Consider the following 23,534-nt stretch of genomic DNA (forward strand, 5'->3'; position numbering starts at 1 on the left):
TCCAGTTTATTATTGTAGGGGTTTGAAAGGATTGCCGTCCCCGCAGAACCCCCCCCCAGGGAAATAAAAATAAAGGGGAGATCCCTAATACACCAGCAGGCCATGAACTTGCCAGCAGGAGGAAGGAGAATTATGACCGGTGGGTACCTCGAGTGCCTGTCATGAATTGGAGTTAAGGCAGTTTATGAACTAGCTGGCCTGCAGAGGTGATTATTGATCAGTTTCGCTCCACGAGGAAAGAACAGGCGTACTTGTGGCACCGGAAATAGCCACCGAAACACCGGCCTCCCTTTTATTCTAGCAGCCTTTACAAAAACAAGAATCCCAATCTCTCTCTGTTTCCCTTTACTCCGGATCGCACATGAGTTACTCCGGATCGCACATGAGTTACTGTTCATGCCGCTCTCTTGAAGCGGTGCCGGAGCGAAGGGAAAGAAAACGGAGCGGTCTCTAAGCCAGGGCACTGTTTAGTGCGTGTGTTATTGGTGATCTTCACTTGACTCCCCTCCCATCCCCCACGAGCTGTGATGTTTATAGGCCGGGTCATGGGGACTCGTGTGAGCAAATGCATGTGCACGCCACTATGCTGTGTGAAGTGCAAATTTTCACAGACAGGAGGAAGTGGATCCAAACCCCTTTTTGTGTGTGTCCATCTGCAGCCTGACCTTGGCGAGGCACGCGTGTGCAATACATACTGCGTGAGCACTAGATATTGCACCTAGATGCAGAAAACTTCTGATTCACGCACACACGTGCTGGAGTGAATGTGTACATCCACACACACACACATCCACACACACACGCGCGCTGGAGTGAATCAGAAGTTTTCAGGCCATAATTTGCCCTGCATCCCCTGGTGTACACACACACTGGGGGGCCCTCTCACATGCACCGACTTGACCTCGCAGCTTTCTGTACACCTATTTGCATTACACGTCCATACCGCCCCTATCCCACGGATCCCATTTTCATGCATAGGCAGGGAGGTGTCTGTCTGTCTAGAGGTGGGTGTCTACCCCTCTGCAAAGCAAGGAGTTATACAGGAAACATCTAAATGTGTCATCAGCCCTACAGCTACACCCCGTGTGTCACATAGGGCTGTGTTTAGGGGGCTGATGGCCCAGGTTCCCTATAATCTAGTGGGGAGCTCATCCCAAAGAAACCCCGTCCGACTGGGCTGTAACCAGGGGTTTGCCTGGCCCAGCAGGCCGGGCTCCCACCCGCCCCTGAAGGGTTAAAGTCAGTTGACTTGCCCTTTTATCCGCGGTCTCCCCGGCCCAGCCCTGGTTGTCTATTGATCAGCGATTGATCGCGGCAGACAAAGGGCTCTTCTCTCCCGGCGTGCGAGCCCCGGCGGCCCGCCTCGCTAATTGGGAGAGAGCCGGGGCTGGGACAATGGCCGGGCGACTCCAGCAGACCGGTGTGAGGAGGGCCCGGGGGAAGAGAGGCTTCCTAATTGGGGGCTGCCGCTGGAGGGATCGCCCCGCGCTGCCTTTGTCCCCGGCCCGGGGAGGCGGTGTGCCCGGCAGGCAGGCGTCAGGCGCCAGCCCTAGGACAAAGAGCTGTCTGCTGCCAGCTCCCACCCGGCCGGCTTCCCAGCAAACCTTAACCCCTTCGGCCCCCGGCGGCGAACAATGGGGAGACTCAGTCCGCTGGGACCCTCTGCAGGGGGGGGCAGGCACCCCCCCCCGCACTCGCCTCTTGATCCGCCCAGAGCCAGCGGTGAGGGGCTTGGTCCCCTTCAGAGCGGGGTGAGGGTGTGGGAAGCAACTCCCCCCCCCAACAGGTTTGTGATCGGCCCTTCGTGGCAGCCAAACCCCCTTTCCTATCCCGCCCCAGCTTCCCATAGGCTTCACACGGAAGTTTATTCTCCAGGGCTAAAAATACAGCCGAGCCCAGGGTAGCCACAGAATCGCTGCAATGCTAACAATATGCCGGCGACTGTGCCCCGATAACCTGCCCCGCTCATGCATTCAGAGCGGAGGGCTCTGCAGGACGCTGCCTAGTTCACCCACCCAGCACCCCTGGGAGGCAGATGGGTAAGTAGCAGCAGCAGGCTTGCCAGAAAACCTCCCACAAGTCATGGCCACAAAGGCAAAGTAACTTGGCCAAGGCCCTGCAGTGAGTCAGTGACAGAGGCAGAATTAGAACTCAGTACCACCTGACCCCCCCAAGCTACTTCTTCCAGACCCCCACTGCCTTCTGCAGGATTATAATTTTCAAGTGGGTAACTTTACCGGAGAGGTTATTAGAACCAGGTTAATCACTTGTAACTTACTCTCCTGGGTTTGTCCCTTGTGTTCACAATCACAAAGCAGGTATGATTTTCCTTTCATTCTTTATCATTCCAGATTACTCAGTGTATCTGGGGGCATTTCCTTGACTCCATGGGCTTGTGTTCAACATTTGAGCTTTTTGCTTTGTTGCCATGGGTTAGAAGTCATGTTCTAGGGTCTGTTGGGATGAGTGTGTCAATTAGATTTCTGGGATGAATACTCCAGGTGAAAAGCCTTTAAAACTCACTTTCCATAAGCAGGTGCAGTAATAAAACTTGATTACATAAGTGTTTGTGGAAAGGGAATAGAGAAAGGGGTGTAAACCAAGTGCCTCGGATTTGTTCCAACATTTGAATAAATATTCACAAAAAGATATTTTTGCAGCTTTTACCCAGTTCTTGTGAATAACTAAACAGCTTCAAAAAAATGAAATTAGGTTTTCAAGCAGGTATGGACAGATCTGCGCCATCTTTCAAATTGAGAGAGGATTGTTCATTTTCTGTTAGACTAGGCCCTGAGCGGAAAAGTCTAGCTCTCCCCCCTTCCCCCGGCAAAAATATACATATTATTCAGTTACAACAAAACTTCTGATTCTACTATTTTATGAAGGGGACCTCTGGCAACACTACCTATTATGGCCTGTCTAAAACCAGTTTACAGTCTCGGTTATGTATGCCTGCACCCTTTGTTCTAATACCACATATAAGTGCAGTCTTACATTAGGTCACTAAAGTTATAATGCTAGTAGATTGCATTTACTAACCACCCCAATCACATAACATTGTCCTCTCCCACGCATGGCCCCTCCCTGGGTTGGCAGCTCCTCCTCCAGGTTTTTGCCAGAATACAGGCCCTGAGTCTACCAACCTGCATGTGTAACTTCAGTCCCATGATGAATAGCTCTATTGAGTTCAATAGGCCTAGGACAGAGTTGCATGTACCGGTGCATAAGCATTTGCAGTGTCAAAGTGCTCGGATGATGGGGCTCTACAGGGATGCAGGAGGATTAGACAGCGAGACCTTCAGGGCAGGATTCTAGTTACATCTCTCTAGTAGAGTCCTGTGCACAGTCGAGTCCACCACTTTCAAGAGAGGTCAGTAATTTTAGGTGCCTCACTTGACACACATTAAATGAGCTTGATTTTCAGCAAGTGCTGAGCAGTCACCCTCTGGAGGGGGTGGGGAAAGGGGAGAAAAATCAGCCCCTTTAACATTTTTCAGGGTTGAGCACCCCAAAAAATTGACACATCCACAGTAACTTTGGAATTTTTCGACCGTATAGCGTGATGTATAGTAAGCATCAGACACAGTATTAACAACTACCAATGTGTCTTACAAATACCTAAATTGGTTAGTCTCTAAGGTGCCACAAGGACTCCTCGGTTTGGTTTTTTGAGGAAGAGGGGATGATCAGTGGAACATACAATGCTTCATTTCCAGGAGCAATGGAACTGCAGAGTTAAGACAAGCAGAGTTTTGCCATGGGCATTGTGATGTGCAGAATTACATGCGTCTCCAATGTCACTTCATCCCAAGATTACACCCACAGGGTGGGTCAGGCCAGAGTAATGTAAGTATCCATTTATAACAAAAAAGGCAGCATGTGGCCAACGGTTACTTATGTTGTTAGTTAAATTGCTTAACTATAGGCTCTATCGATGGCTTCAATGTCTGTCCGGCTGTGAGGGAGGCAGAATTGTTCTTGCTAAAACCCACACCCCCCTTTGGTAAGCAGGGAGCGTCAGGCTGCTCTGGGAGGTCCCGCTTTCAATCCCTGCACGCTCGGCTTCCACGGGAGTTTTGGCCGAGTACTGCGGAACTACTGAGCTCTTACACACCTGGGGTCCGGGTCTGCCTTCCGCGACACCAGCGTGAAAGGACAGATCCTCCTTTCGTTGTGGTCACTGAGAGCCCGGGCACGGATTTCAGCAGGAGGAAGACGCTGGGCGTTTGGATGCTGACACCACCAGACCCTACACCAGCATAGATCTGGCCCCCATTCTGCAGTGACATGGGCAGACAAACACCTGGGCCTATACAGAGCCCATTGGTTTCAGTGGGGCTTTTTTTGAGGCCTTTAACAGTAATGTCTCTCAGGCAGTGAAAGAGCACGGTTTCCTTTAGCTTGGCTCCAGTGGAATGGTTTCTTACAAGGAAAGTGTAAAAGACACCCTAGTCCTTTCCTAGCTGAAGGATATAGAGGAACTTCCTGATATACACAGGCAGTCTAGAAATAGTCTGTGCCTAGCCCTGGAGCTTCATACCCCAACAACAACTCACTGCAAGAAGGAAGCAAACATTTAAACATTTACCAGCCATAGCCTCAGAATAGGTCTGATGGCTCTATTCTTGAATCTGGGGATGTGAATAGGAGAGATTTCCCTATAGATATTTATTTTAAACCTAACTTCCTCCTCTCTCCCTCAAGCCAGCCCTCCTCTAATTAAACATCAATGTAAAGATTGCTTTCTTGCTAGGTATTTGTGAAATGTTTTTCCTTATACTTCCTAAAAAACAGACTCAAGATATTCGGAAATAATTCTGAGAGCCTGTTTCAGTAATTTCGTTTCCCTCCCCATATGAAAGTAGTTTCCAAACTGGGGGATCCATTACTCAGTTTTAGATATTATCCACTTTAGATTTATGTTAACACCATTGCACCAGTAACTTCACCGAGCTATTATCTTAGACCCCAAATAGTCACAGCATCCAGCTTCACCGTTTTAAATATTTTATTAGTTAAGCAACTAATATTTGTTTTAAATAAGAATTTAAGATTATCCCAAATTTAAACAGTTAAACATGACAATACACCAGCGATGGCCAGCACCTTCTGTTTGTGATAGTTAATGAGAGAATATTTTAACCATAATGCACAAGTTAAATTGAAATAAATGGGGGGGAGAATAACTACTTTTAAGGAAAAAGCACCAATTATATAAATGAAACAAATTTAACTAACAATTACCTAGAAACACGTCCCGTTTCCAAGCAGAAAGTTCACCCTTGTGCAAGACTGACCTCATGCGTGTTTGTTAACTCATTTCGCCAGCAGAGGGCCCCCGACACCCGACGCCGCTCTGCGAGTGACCCCGTAAACTCCGAAGTTTCCCCGAGCACAAACAATTTGGCTAATAAATCTTCCAAAGAATGAGAAAAGGGTAATTGGTGGAGAAAAGGGTTGTTTATGTCATCCTTGATTGCTTTACCATAAAGCCGGGACGTTCTCCTCAAGCCAGAGAGACATTAGGACCTCCCGACCTCTTTGGAGATGTAAGGACCGGGGTCGATTTAAACAGATTGCATAGGGGAGACCACGCTTCTGGAGGATGAAGCTGGGGGGGGGGTGGGGGGGCGTGTGCCTAATGCCCGAGGGAGACTAGATCCTTGACCGAAAGAGAGAGGGGAATTATTTGAAAGCCAATCGTGAGATCTCCAATGATCCTAGATCATAAAACCTCAGAAATTAACAGAAAAGCGAAAATGCTCGTGGGCCTCTTTACCTGGTAGCAGTTGGAAGCGTCTCTGGTTTTTTCAGCGTCTTGCCAAACAAGGAGACCTCTGGACAGCACTAGCGGTGTCCAAGCTGCACCAACCGCCTCCCTCTAGTCCCCTGGTCCTTCACACCTGTTAGCAAACTAGCTAAAATTAGCCTATTAAGACAAAGTGTAAGAACGAGTCCTATTTACTGCAGGGGACGGGGGGCGCTACCCGTCGCTCTTCCTGCCTAAAATAGAAGTCGCAACCCGCGTTAAAACAATTCGAACGAGGTATCTTTTGACCGAAAAACGCGAATTGGCTGGACGATTTACTAGAACGGAGCTTGTTCGCAGCTGTTGGAAGGGTTCTGGAACGGGGGGGGTGAGAAGTCACGTCCGGAACGCTTCAGGGGCCCCACTCTGCCATCCTTCACTGGATGCACCTGAGGAGGTTCGCTGGCCTTCCTTGCTCAGGTGAGCAGACTTTCGCTACTCGTGTGATTAAATGCGCGCAGAGCCTGCTGCTTTATGGGGGTCCTGGCTGCAAGAGTAGCAGAGGGGGTTTTGGTTATCCCCTAGGAACCTTGGTTTGATGCAGACTCGCACAAAACCACCCCTTTTTTTACCTTGTTCTCAAAACGTGGTAGCCACAGATTTCGCAGCAGGAACGTTTAGATAATAAGATCTGGCCCTTGGGACTTATTCTGGGGGCGGCAGGGGAATTCCAACAAACCACTGACAGATAAGATAGAAAAATCCAACGTCATAAAGCCAAGTTAAAATAAAAGGCTGTCTTTTCTCAGCCAAGATGATTTTCAAAGAGCAACCGTTTACATGGGCAATAAGGGGGGAATCCGATTTTATGTTATGTGTTTCAGAGTAACAGCCGTGTTAGTCTGTATTCGCAAAAAGAAAAGGAGTACTTGTGGCACCTTAGAGACTAACCAATTTAAATTGTGTGTGTTTTAAGCTTTAAAAAAAAAAAAACCATGCAGCAAAATGTTGCAACCCTGTCGCTGGAAACTGTATCGGTTGCTGTCGTTTTAAATCAAACTCTGTTTCTTTTCGTTTATATCCCAATAATACAAAACGGATGTTTATATGCATTGCAGCATTTTAATCTTTCCTGGTCGAAATTAAACACAGGCTCGCAGGATTTAGAACAGACTTTCTACACATCCTCTAATTGAAAATAATAACGAACATATAAAAAAAATCCGCCGAACCTAATAAAGTCTCCACGTTTAAGAATCCAAGTCTTCAGACGGTAATTGAACTCTCTCACGTCTTCTCCAGGAGCTGTTGGATCCACGAATCTGGGACAAGTACAGTAAGTTAATAGGCATGCCAGGATTTTCATATGTCGGGACTTAAATGCAACCGGTGCTTCATCGTAGACCTGCAGGGAATCGAGGACTACACAAAACACACACGTTTACCCCATTAGTTCGATTCCTTCTCCTGAGCTAATCATTTACTTAAAAACACACACAAACGCATCTGAAGTCAAAGGTGCAGAGAATGAGGGTGATATAGAATCAACTCCCCTGCCCCCCCCCACACCCTTTGGGTTAATTAAAGCAAAATAAAGCCACCTGGCCCTGCAACCAGTTACGCAGATGCTTAGAGTTTAGCAGGTGACTTGTCAGCACTGTTCACGTGCTAAAGTTAAGCTCGTGCCTACCTGCAAGCTCAGTGCAGGGACCTGCCCTACTGTAGTTAACTGAAGGCTCTCACGCTTACTCTTGGTAAGAATGATGCCATCCCAGTTATATTTAGTCCTGACATAAAACCCCCCCAAAAATTGTTCGTGATTTTAATTTCTTAGGGTGATCAGAAGCTCCCCTCAAAAATCGATATGCATGTAGGGCTATTCAAGTTTCGCTGGGGGGTTGGAATTCCCTACTCCCAGAAGTTAGAATAAAGTAAATAACCCCCATCGAATCATTCTGAAATGCAAGGAGAGATGAAAAACGCCAAACTGGCAAAGCTTCTTAGAATATTTTTTATTGAAAGATGTGAGAGAATTCATCAAAAAATGAACAGATAGATACCCGAATAACCAGCACATTTCAAATCCTGTATATTTTTATTTTAAAACAAATATAGCGCACAGTCCATGTGATATTTAAATTTATTATATTTCTTTTTTTTTTTTTTTTTTTTTGTTCTGGAGTGAAAAATAAAAACCTGAGGTTTATTCCTGCATTTCCTATACCCCGCACTGCAAAGATATTTTCATTACCATTTTGGATTTTTTTTCCTTGAAAGAGTTCCTTAACGAATTGAACTCTGGTTTTAATGACTGAAAAGTATATACTGATGGCACATGATTGTCCTAGAGAACAGGCGGGATAAACAACATTTTAAAACACAGATAAAGAAACCAATATCTCCTTCAATCACAAAGAGCTAAATATTTTTTTCATTTACAATATATATGCTCATGTAAAATGAAAAAAAATTAAATGCGATGAGTTAAACTCTAAATATTATGTACACACCAATGTACAACTGAATAAATTAATACCAATTTGCATATTCTGGGATCCTTACAGCTTATTTACACAAATTTTCATTTATTTCATAAATATTTTTTTCTGGTACACAGGTAGATTCCAAACCTGCCATGTCACACTGCCTGTACCAGCTCTGAGTGTCGGTGGCCTTTGAAATCAGTGGTGGATTCAATAGAGCTGACAACAGTTTATTTCCATTTCCCCCCTGACAAATCCGGTTACACACATGTTCGTAGTCACTTGGCTCGCCCAGAGTTATTATTTTCCTCTTAAAATTGTCTGTTTTAGGTGAGGGGGTGGGGTTGAAAGCATCTTCCACCCTTCAGAAATCAGTCCCTATAGAAAGCACCAGTCACCTTTCCCACAGTCTCTTTAAAGGAATGACTGGTTCATTCTTTCACCATCCCGGAAATCGTGTGTGTTCTGGGTAATCCATTGATCAAGAAAGTTACATGGCCGATTGGAGTCCTTTTGCTTTTCCAGATGTATTTTGAGTCCAAACCAGCGGGACTGAGGAGGGGAGGGAAGGAGACTCTCCGTATTTTCTGAACTGGGTTTAGGGAGGGGAGATCCTATCCATTATATTCTCCTGGGTCTGAGTGGAGAGTGGGGGGGGGGGAGGGAGGAATAGTCTCCCATAATTTCTCCTGGCTATGGGATATTTTGCTTGTGGATCATTCACTTGGCCTCTGCTTTGTCTGGGTGTCTGACTTGTATCCCTGTCTTTAACTGCCTGACCCCCTCCCCTTTTTTTCCCTTGTTTTTTTTTTTATTATTATTATTTAAATAAATATTTATACTGTGCTGTACAAAATCCCAGTGCTTCTCAGCCCTCCAGGCTGGCGTGTTGGCAGCTCAGCCAGTCACTTTGGGGACTCTCTGCCGGGTGACACCTCCCTTTGGCTCTCCAAGCAACTGACCAGTCTCTGAATATTCTGCAGTTCATTGATGGAATCTTTCAGGGAGCTTTTGGGAGAGAGGGAGCCCCTCTGGCTGCTGGATTTGTGCAAAGGAAGCTCTGGGAGGGGGCTGGATTCCCTGCTGCTGCCGGGTTTGGAGCCTTCCGAGCCTGGGTTCAGGCTGGCGGGCAGACCGGTGGTGAGGAGGTTGGTGCTGGGGGGGATGGTGACGGGGATCTGGTATGGGCTGAAGCGCAGGCGAGGGCGGGTGCTGCTCAGGAAGGGATTCCGGGACAGGGAGCTGGCCGCAGCCGCACTGGTCGCTGGCAGGGCTGAGGCGGCGGCCGCAGCTGCAGCCATGTAGGTGTACGGATAAGGGAAGAGTCCGCCAAAGGTGGGCATCGGAATTCCCTGCAAGAGAGAGACAAAGGAGGAGAGGTTGAAGAGCGCCTGGTGGTGGGAACTGGAAACATCGCAAGCTGGGGGGCAGGGGGCAGAATCCCAGGCAGCCAGAAAATCCAGGTGAGCCCCCTGAGACCTTTGAAATCAAGGGATTAGGAGAGAATCTACTGCCAAGGTAAGAGGCCAGGAGAGCAGACTCCAGGTGAAAGGGGTTGGCACCTGCGTCCAGTTCATTGGAAGGAAGGGGGGGGGAGCAGGGATGGGGAACCAACCAGTGCCCCACAGAAAGGACAGCAGGCCTGGGACCAGGGCATTTCATCCTTGGGACCCAGGAGGAAGTCGACCTCGCCAAGCTCCTGTGCATCTCTTCAAACGCAGAGCCCAGGAGACAGAGGCTTGCTTGTCTGTCAATTGTCTCTGTGCTGGCTGAGCCTCTCTGTCCTCTGGGAGCACAAATGACCTTCCACCAGCAGCGCGAAATCAAGTCAAACTCATTAACAAAAGGAATATTTTCCTCCAACACTCTCACCCAACCAGCTCAGCACTTTCCATCCCTCTGGGGCAGGAAAGATGCCACCAATGTGTGCCTCCTCTCTGCTAATAAATATATGCCACCTATCAGATCCTGCACTGCTTCATTCTGAATTTCCCACTGAAACAATACACCCCGTACGGGGCAAAAGAGATTTAAACATCAGGGAGCAGTGAAAGGAACCAACTTGCTGAAACAGACCTGGACACTGAAACAATGCCCTCTTAACTAGGCTGGGACATGCTCAAGGAACAGGTAGTGATGAGGAGAACCTGTTGAATTCTTAAAGGATCTTGTAATAAATGGGGAGAGGAGGAGGATCAGACCTGATAAATAGAAATAAAATTCACCAGCCCATCTGCTCCGCAGCCTGAACCCTCTACCAGAGAAAGGCCTGTTAAAAAGCTAGAGCTGGACCCCACAGTAAGCTTCTGCCTTTACCAGATCTCCACCGGCAGCATGTTCCCTCTCTGCATTCGCCTGTCTCCCAGTCTGTGCATCCTCTCACGAGTTTAATCACATTAAGCCACATAGTAAAGTAGGATCGATAAATTAGATGGTTTAAATCACACCTTGGTGTATTTGGGTTGGGCAAAACACACACGCACAAACTCAGGATGCAACAGAAGAAGCCATTTTGAAACCCTAGTTTTGGCCAATAGAAATAGGCTGGATCTTTCTCCCATTGAAGTCAGTGGGCAGAATCGGGCCCTTTCCACTTTTCAGACATGCTCCTTATGCCCCCCTCTAATGGGGGCCTTGAAGGCAGCTACCACCTATACACCCTCAAGCCCTGATCCTTAGTCTTCAGCAGTGCAAGCCTGCTGGGTTTGACTCAGGATCCCCCCTGTTCAAAGCCTGGGAAAGGCACAGAAGTGGATGGGCACGTGCACCATTCCCCCTTATCTCCTGTTTGCATCAGCAACAAGCAAGCAGCTGGAAAGTAGTAACTACACCGGGTAGGAAAGCTCAGCCCCAGTGCGCCCCTGGAATGGAAGGTCCGTCCTGGCTCCTGCACCTTAGAGGTTTTGACAGGCTCACACTGGAGGAGAAACTGGAGCTAGACTCGTTTAATTCTGTGTCAATTCAATTCCACTGTAAGGGGGGGGGTTCAAAATGGGGTCCCTGTCCGCTGGCTGATTTGTTACCCTTCAGATCTGGCTCCGTCTAAACGGATTAAAGTGTTCCAGTACCAAAGGGAGGATGATAGGAGCAATTATTGGCCGGAGACAAATGTCCCTGATAGAACTCAAGGGACCCTCGGGGGGACCGCTGACGAGCATTGCTCCTGCAGAAGAAAGCAAGTGATAACGCCGCTCTCAGGCGCTCCCTCTCCCCTGTCTCCCGGCTGGATTGATTTATTTTGTTTTCAAAAGTCCCATTCTGGCCAGGAACCGCACAGAATCGCTCTCCGGATAGCAGGATCCGAAATATTACCCTACTTCCATGGGACCCCCGGCCGCATTTCTCCGGACAGCGAAACAGCCCGGAGGTATTTGAAGGGGGAGGGGAGCAAGCAAGCAACCTGGTTTCCGATTCAATCAGCAAAGGGGGTGGGATACTGACGGGTAACAAGCCACCGCTGCCCGGGGAGCCAGGAGGGTGAGGGGTTGGCCTGGGGACAGCGCCGACCTTGCAATAAAAGAGCTGCCCCGCTCCAGCCCTGGTTTTCCATTGCGAGCTGATGCGGCCAGCCCAGAGGTGCTGGGGCTCGGCAAATGAAGCCGTGCCGGCAGAAGGGGCTGCCAGGCTCCAGACCCCTTCCCCCGCCCATTTCTAAGCAGGCGACCCAAAAGATCGCGGGGGGGGGGAGAGAAGGAAGGGGGGGTTAACTAGTGCAATGAAGAGGGAAATTAAACACGGAGGCAGATGCGGGATAAGGGGGGTGAAATGGGGGGGTAGATACATTCTTGGGAGGGGAGTAAATCGGGGTCGGGTTGAGTAGTGGGGGGGTAAGGAAGGGGGGTACCGCGGCTTGTCCCAGCCCCTTCCCGGGAGCCCCGCTTACCTGAGAGGCCAGCATGTGCTGGGAGAGGTGGAAGGGGAAGGGGGTGGCGGTCCCGGCTGCCCCCTGGGTCGAAGCCAGGGCCCCGTTCTCCAGGCCCCCGCCGGCCACCGAGGCCAGCAAGTGTCCCATGCCCATGGCGGAGAAGGCCCCGGGGGCCATGGCGAACTGCCCCGGGTGGATGAAGAGGGGCTGGCCGGCGCCCAGCGGGTTGAAGAACTGCTGCCCGTGCAGGCCGGAGAGCGCCAGGCTCTGCAGGTGGCCGGGGCTCAGGTGCGGGGGGCTGTCCGTCTGCACCATCAGCGGGGCGAAGGGCTCTCTGCTCAGCCCGCCGCCCTCCGCCTCCTTCTTGGGCGCGTCCGGCTCTTTCCGCCGCCCCTCGGGCTTGTCCTTCTCCGGCCCCTTGGGCTTCTCCGGGCTGGGTCTCTCCCGGCTGCGCTCCTCCGGCAGCCGCGGGCTGCTCCGCGGGCTGGCCTCCTCCGGGCCCGGGCTGGCCCCGCGAGCCGGCCGCTCCTCGGGCAGCTTCTCCAGCTCCGGGTCGCTCTCCGGGCAGGATTTCTCCTCTGCAAGGAAGGGGGCGGGGGGGGGACTGTGAAACTCGGGCCCATTCCGTGCGCCGGGGGGGGGGGGGCTCGCACAGCTGGGGGCCAACGGGAATCAACACCCCCCCGGCCTTCTGCCGCCACAAACACCCCCGGTGCGGTGCTGCCCAAACCCCTGCAACCTCCCTTTATCACACACCCCCTCCCAACCTGCCTTCCCCAGCCGGCCTGTCTGGGTGGGTCTATTTAAACTCAGAAATAAACTGGGGAAGGGGGGGGGTTCCTATTAAAATCTCCACCGTTTTGGAAGAAAACTCCTCATTCATTGAAGAAATTCAATCTATTTTTATGTGGGGGGGGGGAGAGGAGAGAATTAGACCTTTATAAACTGGTAATTGTGGGGCACGGGGGATTAGCACCGCTTTGCCAAACAGGAGGAAGGTATTTGCTAAAGGCACCAAAATATAAGACAGCATCCTATCAATTAGCTTCATCCTCACACTGGTCTGCCTAGCTCATGACGGGCTCCGCGGGTTAAAACAAAGCAAAAGCCATTCAGAAAGTAAGGAGTATGTGCAGAATTAGAAATTAATTGATTCATTTATTGCATAGCTAGATTCCGTGTAATTGCACAGTCATGTTTATGGACCCATTAAAAGGCGAGGGGGGTTGTTCGGGTTAAATCACTAGTCACCATGATCAAGATATGTTCTGAAAAAGCACTGATAAAAATACACATCATCGTGTAGAGAAAAAATAGTGAATTGAACCGAATTCACAACAGAATAGACCATGCATACAAGCAAGCATCTCTGTAGCCTGAGGTAGCAAAGATCCCATTTTGGCAGGTAACTTCACATCCAGATTTAAATAATATCGGACTCGTTGTGATTCAGAGAGCAAAAAGTTTGAGGCAGCTTACGTTAAATTCCTTAGTTTAAGGTATATAGTCATTGCCGATTTAATGGATTGAGCTGAAAAGCTCTTAAGAGGGCCAGGTGTGTCATAAGCCCTGGTATTAGGTAAATCATATTTCTGCAATTTCATTAATTTTTGCAAGCCAAAGAGACAGACCTAAAATAGAGGAACCGGATTTTTTAAAAAGCAGCAAAGCCAGGGACAGTGTCTCAGTATCAACCACTGTCGCAGAGAGCTGCTGAGTTTTATTTTCATTTACTAGATGTGAGCCTCCAAGTTCAATCCCGATGTTCTCTCCTCTTAAAATTAGGAATTTTGGGGAGGCTGGGGGTTAATTTACCCATTGCAACCACAGTAACCCTCCAGGAAGGAGTTCTGAAAGCCAGTAAGGCTATGTAACATAATGATTACATTTACGCAGCCTGTTGTTTACACAAATTTACAACAGGAAAATGCTAGAAGTTGTAAATAAGCTTTGCATTCCCATTCCCCCCTTTCCAGCTACATTTCTTCAGCTGTAACATTTGGTTCTTTTGTACTGGTCAACCTCTCTGCCTCCTTCTCTTTTTGGTGGTGTACATTCTTCTTCCCACTGGTCTGAACCCCGAATTTGCAATCTGTCCGAAGTGGGACAGAATTCACTCCATGCCTGTTTTTAATCTGTATTTAAAAGTGGCACCTTTGTAATTGCCGAATGAGGAACCAAGACATCCCTGAAATCTGACACCTCAGGAAAGTTACTTAAATTACAATTTTTGAATCTATTCTTTTCTTCCTCCTCTTCCAGTTTGAATTTGACTTACAAATACCTCTAAGTTCTAGTGGGTGGAAAAAAGTAATTTTCCTGTTAACAACCTTGGGGTCTCAGTTACACCTCGGTAAATTCGAAGCCATTCCTAAATCAGATTAGAGTCTGGACCTTTTTGTTCAGAGAAGGCAAGAGAGAAAAATCCCCGCTTTCCTTTTTTAAGAGCTGTCCGAAGAGTCCAGGCTGAGTTCTGGAGTGAACTATTTACCTCGGCCGCTGCGGTTGAGTCTCAGGGGACTAGGGGCTGTACCCAATGGGGAGTGAAGTGTATCCCGCACTGGCGCAGGATCACACGAGGAAGCATCCGATTCACCCCCATCTCGGTCAGGTTTGCACTGCTCCTCATACATCCGCAGGGAGGGGAGAGTGAGCTGTTTCCTTCAAAAAGAAAAGGTCATTACTAAACATTATCTCTGTGGTGCATCCCAACAGATACACTCCTGGTTCCACCTTGTCAGTGGGGACAGGGAAAGGTGGGATCGTTTTACAGCTGTATATAGGCTGAGGTCTTCAATTAATATGACTTTGGGCTAAACTAAATCCCCACTGAAATCTTTCAGGTAACTTTTGCATATCAAAAACAAACGAACGGAAGGAGGAAATATCCAGGTTACCACTAGACTAAAACATTCTAGCTTGGAGAACAATTTTACCTCTTCTCTCGCCTTCCATTCCCAGTGTCTCTGAATCCTTTTGCAAATGGGTTATTATCGATTTTAAGCTGGGTGATCTGAAAACAACAACCACAAACTGCGTAAATTATCCTAGAGACAAGGTTTTATGCAGAAAGGGTTAAAATATTATACACACACACACTTTTGGACTGTGTGGAAAAACATGTACAATTGCCCTTTAAAACGGCAACGATGAGACAAATATTGGTCATTAAAAAGAGATGGGAAATAAAAATCAAGAGCAACCTGGTAGCTGGGTCGGTTGACCTGTGCTCACCTCCACAGTTCAACAGTGCAGAATGTCAGGGTCCCATTGAGGGTCTGTTTCAGACGGTTTGAAACACACCAAGCCCCCGGTTTAACACACCGCATGCGTTATTAAAAATGATGCTGAGGTTTGGCCTGAATTATTAATAGAGTTTTAATGATCGGAAGTTATTTTTCACGGCCCCCTGGAGGGAAGATGGCGACTAAACATTGCTGTGTTGGTTAAAAGCTATTCTTATCTCTTCCAGAGACTAACTTATGGTGCTGGCGACATGAGGGCCCTCAATAATTCATGCTTTTGAAATATGTCCCCGTGATGGTTGCTTTAAAAACGCATGTTTGATCTGCTCCACATCAGTTCTGTAAAAACAAATTGCTTAATCCCCCTTTTACTTCCCAGCTTTCCGGCCAAGCAGGTTTTTATTTTGTGCCAATATGGACAGCAGGCAAGAAGCAGTGCCTAGCTAGCAAGGCAGAGCTAATAGATCTGTCCCTTTCCAGCCCCTAAGTGCCCCTCGCTCTGCTCATCCATCTCCCTTAACCTGCACGGATCAGAAATACCGCCCCAAAGCAGGGTCGAGATGAGTAGCCGGGGACAGCTGGGTATACATCCTCCTAGCTTGCCAGGATGCTACACTGGGTGTGTGTGGGTGTGTTGGTGTGTGGGTGTGAGTGTGTGTGAGTGTGAGTGAGTGTGAGTGAGTGTGTGTGGCAGGACGTTGCACTCGTGCAGGGAGCCCATCATAAAGAACCAGGCTGGAACAAGTGCTGAGTGGCCTGGCTGTAGCTTGCGGCTAGGCTGCAGCCTAAGTGTTCTTTAATCGATTGTGACTCTTTGCCATAAACTTTACGATGGAAACAAGCCCACCAGGACCCTCCGACAGACCTGTCAATTAACATCAGCAGCCAGGAGTGGAGGTGCCGGTCAGCTTTTGGGCAGGGGGGAAAAGAAAACCCTATTGGGAGAGGGTTAGTGGGGGCGCTAAAAAACGGTCAAGTCTGAAGACCAAAACCCAGATAAAGCACCACTGGACTCAAAGATTTCCCTCCCATCTCCAAAGCTTTGCTTGCTGCTCTCCGGCATCCCCCCAGGGGAAAGGCTAAACCTGGTTAATCTGGAAAGATATTGAATTAGCCTGTCTTCTTGGTCATTTCCCTCCGATCCTCAGCAAAAGCTGCCTTTCGAGGGAATTCCCTCCAAACGCTCTTCACCCTTCATCATTTCTATCTCCTGAGTATCTGAGAGCTACCGAGCAAGAAGGTTCCTTCCCCGTGCCAAAGAACCCAAAAGAAAAACCAGGCTCCTGGAGTGGGGGAAAGTGGGGTACTGCCTCCCCATGGGGGGCACCTGTCTGTGAAATCTCTCCCTTCGCTCCCACTCCCCCAGGTACTGCCCCCCGGACTTGTCTGAGCCCAGCCAGCGTGCTTCAGTCGTCTGACTCACACCCCCACTCACAATTAACTCCCTGCTTTGATTTTTATCTCCCTGGCGTTAGCAAACCCGATTTCCAAATAGTTGGACTCTTTAAAACTAACAACCGCAAGCTAAACAGGCTAATATTAGTAGGTGGCAGCCGAACGGGAGACTTATAAGGGCATCGGAGGCCTTGTCCAAATCCCATTGCTCGGATTCCTCCTCGGGGGACCGATCCTGATCCCATCCCGCAGTCAAGGGTTTCAGGGGAAGCAGGATCGGGCCCCTACCTCGGCTCAAAGGTTCATTTGAAGAGCAGCCCCTCTCCCCACCCCTTACCTTGTCGTTCTGGTATGCGGTGACTGCGATGAAGTCTGTTTCAGGGAACACATAGGTCCGGAAGGTGCTGTAGGGAAGCTTCAGGATGTCATTGGCTCGCACGATATGGAACCTGGGCTGGTACTTGTGCATGGAGTTCAGTATGGTCTGCGGGCCAGGGAAAGAGCGAATGGCTGAAATCCGGCCCATTCAAACCAAGCTGCCCCGCGGAATTCCTAGCCGCAGGGAGCGGGATCAACTATTAAGCGGGACTCCCCCATTGCTACCAAAAGGAGGGTTCCCCCCCCCACCCCCTTCCATAAATCACGTTTTACACTCTGGCCTCTAATGATCAGGTCACTCGGAAGAAGGAGGGCTTGTTGCAATCTCTTTGTAAATGCTCTTTAAAAACGCAGGCTGATAAGGAGGCAAAATATCTCTCCCCAGATTATTACAATCCTGAGAATGAAGGGAGAGGCCAGGCGTCATTGCAAATTTCCTAGCAATCTGTATCTATATACAATTATTGCACACCACGCAGAAGCTGGTTATCTGGCTGCAGTTGACTGCCACAGAAAACCATGTTGCCAGCCAGAAAAATATGTTCACGCCCTGATCCAGGTGAATTTTCTGTCTAAGATGAAGCTATTACAGATGAACAAGCATTTGTGCCCCAAACCAGGTGTCTGAAACTGTCGCCAGCCGTCAAATTCTGTATTCCTTATTTTTTAATTGTAGAGCATTTGGGAAGAGTTCTGTACCAGAACCGCAATTTGAAAGAAGAGCATAGTTTACGGTCAAATACATATTTCAATTCGCTTAAATTGCTCTGAAAAAGAACAAAATTGTTGCAAATGCTACATTCCTTCCCCCCCTTTCAAATCAGGCACCTAAAGTGTTTTCTTGCCTGTTCCTGAATTAATCATTCAGTACCCTGATGTGCTCAGGGTTAAATACAATTATTACTGAAGCAAAATTGCTAATGAATGGTGAATTCTTAATTATTGTAAAATGCTATTGCCCAGGCGGCTAAATAATTGTCACTTCGTCTTGCTGCAGAAGACAGTTTAAAAAATCCCAATTTTAACCCCAAAATAGTCACCTGCTGGTGACCTGTCAGATCAGCATTATATTGATGTAATCTAGACGGGATTTATAAAGGAAATGGTGCAAAAATTCCCAATCAGGCGTGTAAATCTGCATTCCTTTTTTTTTAAAAAATCATCCCTTCCATGACCAGATGGCACAGACTAAACCCTGATCTTTCCGATTTAATGCACTCGGGCCTTTTGAGAACAACACACGCCAAAAACATTTAATTGATTATGAGGAACCGTTAAAAATGTTATATCACACTAGCTTTCCTTGAATGATAAAAAGCTAGGGATTATACCCTCTTGCTATTGATTTGCACACTGCATTCTACAAACAGAGCGCAATGTATTATTTAACAGTTCAGGGTTTTTTCCTACCTAGATAAAGTAATCTGAATCCTTATTCATCCCTCACCTGAGAGATTTTTCCTGCCTTATATTGCCCATATTGCCGTTGGTTGCAGCCCCCACCCACCCTTGAGTGGGCGCTGGCTGCCTGTAGCATGGATTGACTGACAAACCAACATCTCCAAATCCCAGTTAATTACCATATCAAAAACACAGGACGATGAACTTTCTCTTTATCGCCCCAAATGCTTGTCCAAAGGCTAAAGACAGCTTGTCTGTTAGCTCTGATTCCCTCCCTCCGCGCCCCCCCCCCCCTCCACCGGGCCTTAATGGCAGAATAAACATCTCTCTCCCTATTTCAGATCCGCTCTGTGCTGTGGATATTTGCAAATTGCTAAGACACTTCGATTTTTTTTTCAGTAGGCGAGGAAGTTGATCAATAAGAAAATAAATAGGGACGTTTGATAGACTTTAAAAATCCTTCTCTGCAAGGAGACACTGCTTCCTGGAACAACAAAATAAGCTTTCCATACTCCCGGTGAAACTAAGTACAGGTGGGTTACTTCAGCCACCTACCCGCTGAAATATACCAAGATCTCTTTTAACCAAGATCCCCGAGATATTGAATTGTGCAGCTGACACCCAGCCTTGCCCATGTGCCGGCTGGCATCTCCTTCAGCTGCACCTGTAAAGCATGGCTTCTTATTTGGCCACCCCCTCTACCCTGTTGCCCTCAGACACCTCTTACCTTTCATTCAAAGGGAGGCGATTCTGCATCCAAAACCAAACCAAACAACAAACCTTAAGGGTTTATGAGATGACCCTCTATTTTCCTTTATTGCTCCGCCAAAAAGTCAAGTGACCAAAAAGGTCATTCAGGACTTGCCCACTCGCACTGAAATCCTCTCCGAGATCACAGTCTCCCCCGACCTCATTTCGGCAACTGTATTTAATCCCAAATCATTTTTACAGATGTAAACACACAAACACACCCCCTCACTTTCTCAGGCGCGCCGTCCCAGTCTCTCCCAGGTTCTGGTGACTAGCCTGCCAAGGAAATTGCCCTGTCGTCCCGCAGTTACAAAAGTTGGAGCAATTATGCACTTCCCTGAGTTTATGCTTATGACACTGCAGGCCATCTCCTAGTTCCCAGTGAGTGAGGACTGGCAGGATCAGGCCCCGGGAAGGAAACTGAGCGGGCATATTTTAAAGGAGGAAAATGAATAGTGAAAGTGCATTCGCAGTCCCCCGCGTGACTCACACAAGAGGCAAACGGCGTAAGGATTTAAACCCACAATGCCATGTTCTTGAGAGTTTTTCCTTGCAAAGCTGATTTACAAAAAAAAAAAAAAAAAAAAAAAAAAGTTTCCCACTTTTTGTTATGGCGCAGAGCCTGTCTCCCCCTGCTCCCCACTGTTTAATGGATTTTACTACACGGTTTTCAATCACTCACCCTGGGATTTAAATAGGGAATATGTCAGGGCCCCCTCCAAATTACAAAACCCATGACATCTATAACATGCAACCACTTAAGTTTACCCTCCACCCCACCTCCGACAGCAGCGGCGGCGGAGTCAGCGTGTGCCTAACACGGCGCGACTCCTTTCCCATTTACACCACGTGGCTGAAATTCGCAATTCAGACCGACTCATGGGGGGTGGGGGGGGGGGTGCGCGCACACACACACACAATCGACACAGCGATTAATCTAAATGAAGAGTGATGGAGCCCATGCATTGTAAGGCACGCTATGTGTGTTACGAATTAAAATGTCGTGATAAGCGCTGGGTGATTTACTATTTACAGATGATAAGCGCACATTCAAAGGGCGCTGTCTTGCTGGGGGAAATATGGTGCCTATTTCTAAAAGGGGCAGGTAAAAGTCATGCCACAAGCACCCTGGTTTTCCTCGTTTTTGGTTAACACATGGGTTCTTCTGTGTCTATTTTGAGAGAGTAAATAGGAACCTTGTAAGCGACAATATCTGACGACTAAGTTCCCAGAGTTTTGAGGCTGGTTGGCTTCGTCAAACAACCCCCGGTGATCAATATGTGAAATGTGCCCACCGGAGCGAGGTTTGTTTCCCTTTGCTCCTGGGTGAAGACAGCAGCTGTTTGTTTTAAACAGTCCATGTATGAAGATGCAGTTTGTGTCTCACGCCGGCCTAGTTTTCCATCTGTCCTTCACACCCACAAACACACAACACTTAACAGGCAGCTCGCGAGACTTTCCTGGCAATGCAAAAAAAAAAAAAAAAACAAAACAACAACCCAAACCTTCCTGCACAATCACAGCCCGCACTAAAAATGACACCCCCCTCCCCAGCCCCCTGTCGAGGTGATACTTACAAATCCGTGCTTGTCCGAGATGTTGTTAGTGAGCTTGAGTTTGTGGAAGGCAACAGGCTTTGCCATCCACTGCTCCCCTGTGGCAGGGCTGTCCGGGTGGATGTACATACGCTTGGGCATCTCTGGATCCGCCTTCCCGGCTACCATCCAGCGGGAATTGTGGAATTTATACCGGCAATCATCCGCAGCCACTATATCCATCAATAAAATGTACTTGGCCTTCTTATCCAGGCCGTTCACACGCACTTTAAACGGGGGGAACATTCTCCTAAGGGAATAAAAGACAATAAAAGCAAGAGAATCTTTTCGTGTTAAAAAGAATCCGAAGCACGAGAGAGATTTTGTTACAAAATATGCCAAGGAAAGAAGCAACGTCGGAGACCCATTAATCCGCAGGCTGCGGGCCCTTCATACCCCCAGCCCTGGGTCTCTCCTTGGGTCTGCACCATCGTGTGCCCACTGCTAGGGAAACCTGAAACGTGCATTAGAGCCATGTTGTTACACCGTCAAGCCTCGACCCTGGGCCTCCGCTTTCCAAACGGGTCTAAACGGCAGAAGGGAGTTTTTAAAATAAGCCCACGCCGAACTATCAACCCGGAACCGATCTGTGGTCTCAGAATTACCACGAAAACCGACCCTTCTTGTTGGAGAGGTTAAATCCTGATTCAGGGGCCTGGCATTTGAATGTACAGGTCCGAAATCTACGTCCTGGGCTCTCTCGTGTGTTGCCGTTTTGGACAAAAGTGCACACCCTGGATTTGTCTTTTTTGCTTTCATCTAACCAGCCGCTTCTGCACCGTCAAAGTTTCGCTTCATTCGCCTGACAGAAAACGAGCCAAGAGGTCGAAATCCCGACTTGGATTTCTCAGAAAAGTGGGGCTAGAGGTAAAAATGTATTCGGGGTACAGATTAAAGCCGTTTCCTTCCCCTAAAAAAAACCCCCAAACCCCAAATATTTCCACGGTGCAAGTTGCTACTGATTTTCGAAAACCAGACCAACGCTGGATTTATAAATATCCTCAATGTAAAATTAAATAGAGCGAATGCAAAGAAAGAGATGAAAGCCAGAGATACCTGCAAGGGGGGGGGGGAAGGTGGGCTATTGTAAACCTATTTTAAAAAATGTACGATGGTTATTTTTCAAAAGGGCTGTTAATATTTAAATACAGGTATACGGAAGGGGAAAAATCAACTCTCACTATTGGTCAGTCATGCAGTGAAGAAAGCTTTGGAGATCTACATATACCGAATTGTTTCCATTTTACGAAATTGAACGAGTAAAAGGTACACCAGTTTAATCTGAGGTCAAGGTGTTCAGTTACTACACACACATTTGATGTGGAATCTTGCTTCTTTCTTTTTAAAAAATGAAAGTGGGGGGGAAAAATCCAAACCATCCACTAGCCCTCTATTTCTTATTTGTATTTAATTCACCGCATCAGATTTTCTCAGCAGCAGCTTCCTCCCACCCTCGGGGAAAAACATTGGTAAATAAACAAAAAGAAATGAAGAAAGAAAAATCCCCACTCGGGCTTGCGGGCCCCTTAATCAGTGAAATCGACTCGTCCTGAATGTGCGTTCTTTTAAAAATGATCTAAGTCACAGGTGCAAGGAGGGGGTGGAAGAATAGGGGGGGGGGAATCACTTTTAGTGGCCCTTGTGTAGCGGTGTGTGTGTGTGGGGGGGGGGGTGTCTTGTTCATACCTTCCTGACTTGGTGATCACCATCTCTGTCCCCAACTTGTGAAACTGGTCCCAAAGCTCCTTGGCTTCCAGAGTCACTTTGGGGTCGTCCTCGACCTCCTCCTCCGGTTCCAGGCTCTTGAGAGAGCGCAGATGGGCTGCCTGGTGGTGATGCCCCAGGGCCGAGACGTGCAGACCAGCTTCCGCGGCTCCAGCCAAAGTCGGGTCCGGGATGGGTTTAGCCAGCGCCGCCGGGGGCAGAGCCAGAGCCGGGAAAAAGGACGGCTGAGCCGCCGCCAGGAAAGCTGACATGGGGAAATCGGCCGGTCTGGGAGCGTGGAACGGGTGATAAGCCATGGCAGTCCCTGTGAAGGCTGGATCTCTCATCGGTGCATCCACAAAGCCAGGAGAAAAGAGGGGGGTCCCGTGCCCTGGTTTTGGCCCAGCGAGCTGCTTCCAAGTCTCTGCAGGAGGAAAAGGCAGAGCTGGGTCCGAGCAGCTCCCCGCGGCAGACGCTCCCCGGCCGCAGTTGGAGACAGTGACAGCTCCTTGTATTTTCTGCTGTTCTCGTTGCAGCGAGGCGAGCGGGCGCTGGGCGCAGGGAAGCCCCTCGCCGGACTGAAATAGAAACAAAAGCCGAACCGCGGCGGTGCCCAGGGTCCACGCGGGGCCTTCAAAGGGCTCCCCACCGCAGCGAGTCTGGGGGCCCACGGCCACCGCGGCACCCCCGGAGAGTCAGACAGGCGGGCGATCCGGCTCCACCTCCGGCCAGGCTGCGCTGGGCGAAAGGACCCGGAGCGGAATGGTTAGATCTTGTCCTGATCTCTGTAAAACTGTGACTCTCTCACATGTCCTTCCTGCGCTGATCCCCTCGCTAATGAGCCAAGCCCCCTTGATTGCTGATTTTACGCGTTTCAGACCAATTGTGGATCTCCATAGGCGTGGTTTTGACAGCTCCGGCCAAGATCTGGGGTAAGGGGGGGAGGAAAGGGAAGGGAGGGAGGGAGGA

General features: G+C 48.6%; 1 protein-coding gene across 1 annotated transcript; it reads right to left on the minus strand.

The window, feature by feature from the left end:
• Positions 1 to 7,745: 7,745 nt before the first annotated feature.
• On the minus strand, positions 7,746 to 23,260 carry TBX2 (T-box transcription factor 2). The gene is made up of 7 exons (XM_048824548.2): positions 22,548 to 23,260; positions 20,844 to 21,111; positions 17,075 to 17,221; positions 15,034 to 15,110; positions 14,589 to 14,758; positions 12,116 to 12,675; positions 7,746 to 9,584 (listed from the first exon to the last, which is right to left on the minus strand). The coding sequence occupies exons 1-7, from the start codon at positions 22,910 to 22,912 to the stop codon at positions 9,138 to 9,140; spliced, it is 2,034 nt and encodes a 677-aa protein (XP_048680505.1). The 5' UTR covers positions 22,913 to 23,260; the 3' UTR covers positions 7,746 to 9,137.
• Between the last annotated feature and the right edge of the window lie 274 nt (positions 23,261 to 23,534).

Source organism: Caretta caretta, chromosome 17, assembly GCF_965140235.1.
Source record: "Caretta caretta isolate rCarCar2 chromosome 17, rCarCar1.hap1, whole genome shotgun sequence".
Classification (NCBI taxonomy): Eukaryota; Metazoa; Chordata; order Testudines; family Cheloniidae; genus Caretta; species Caretta caretta.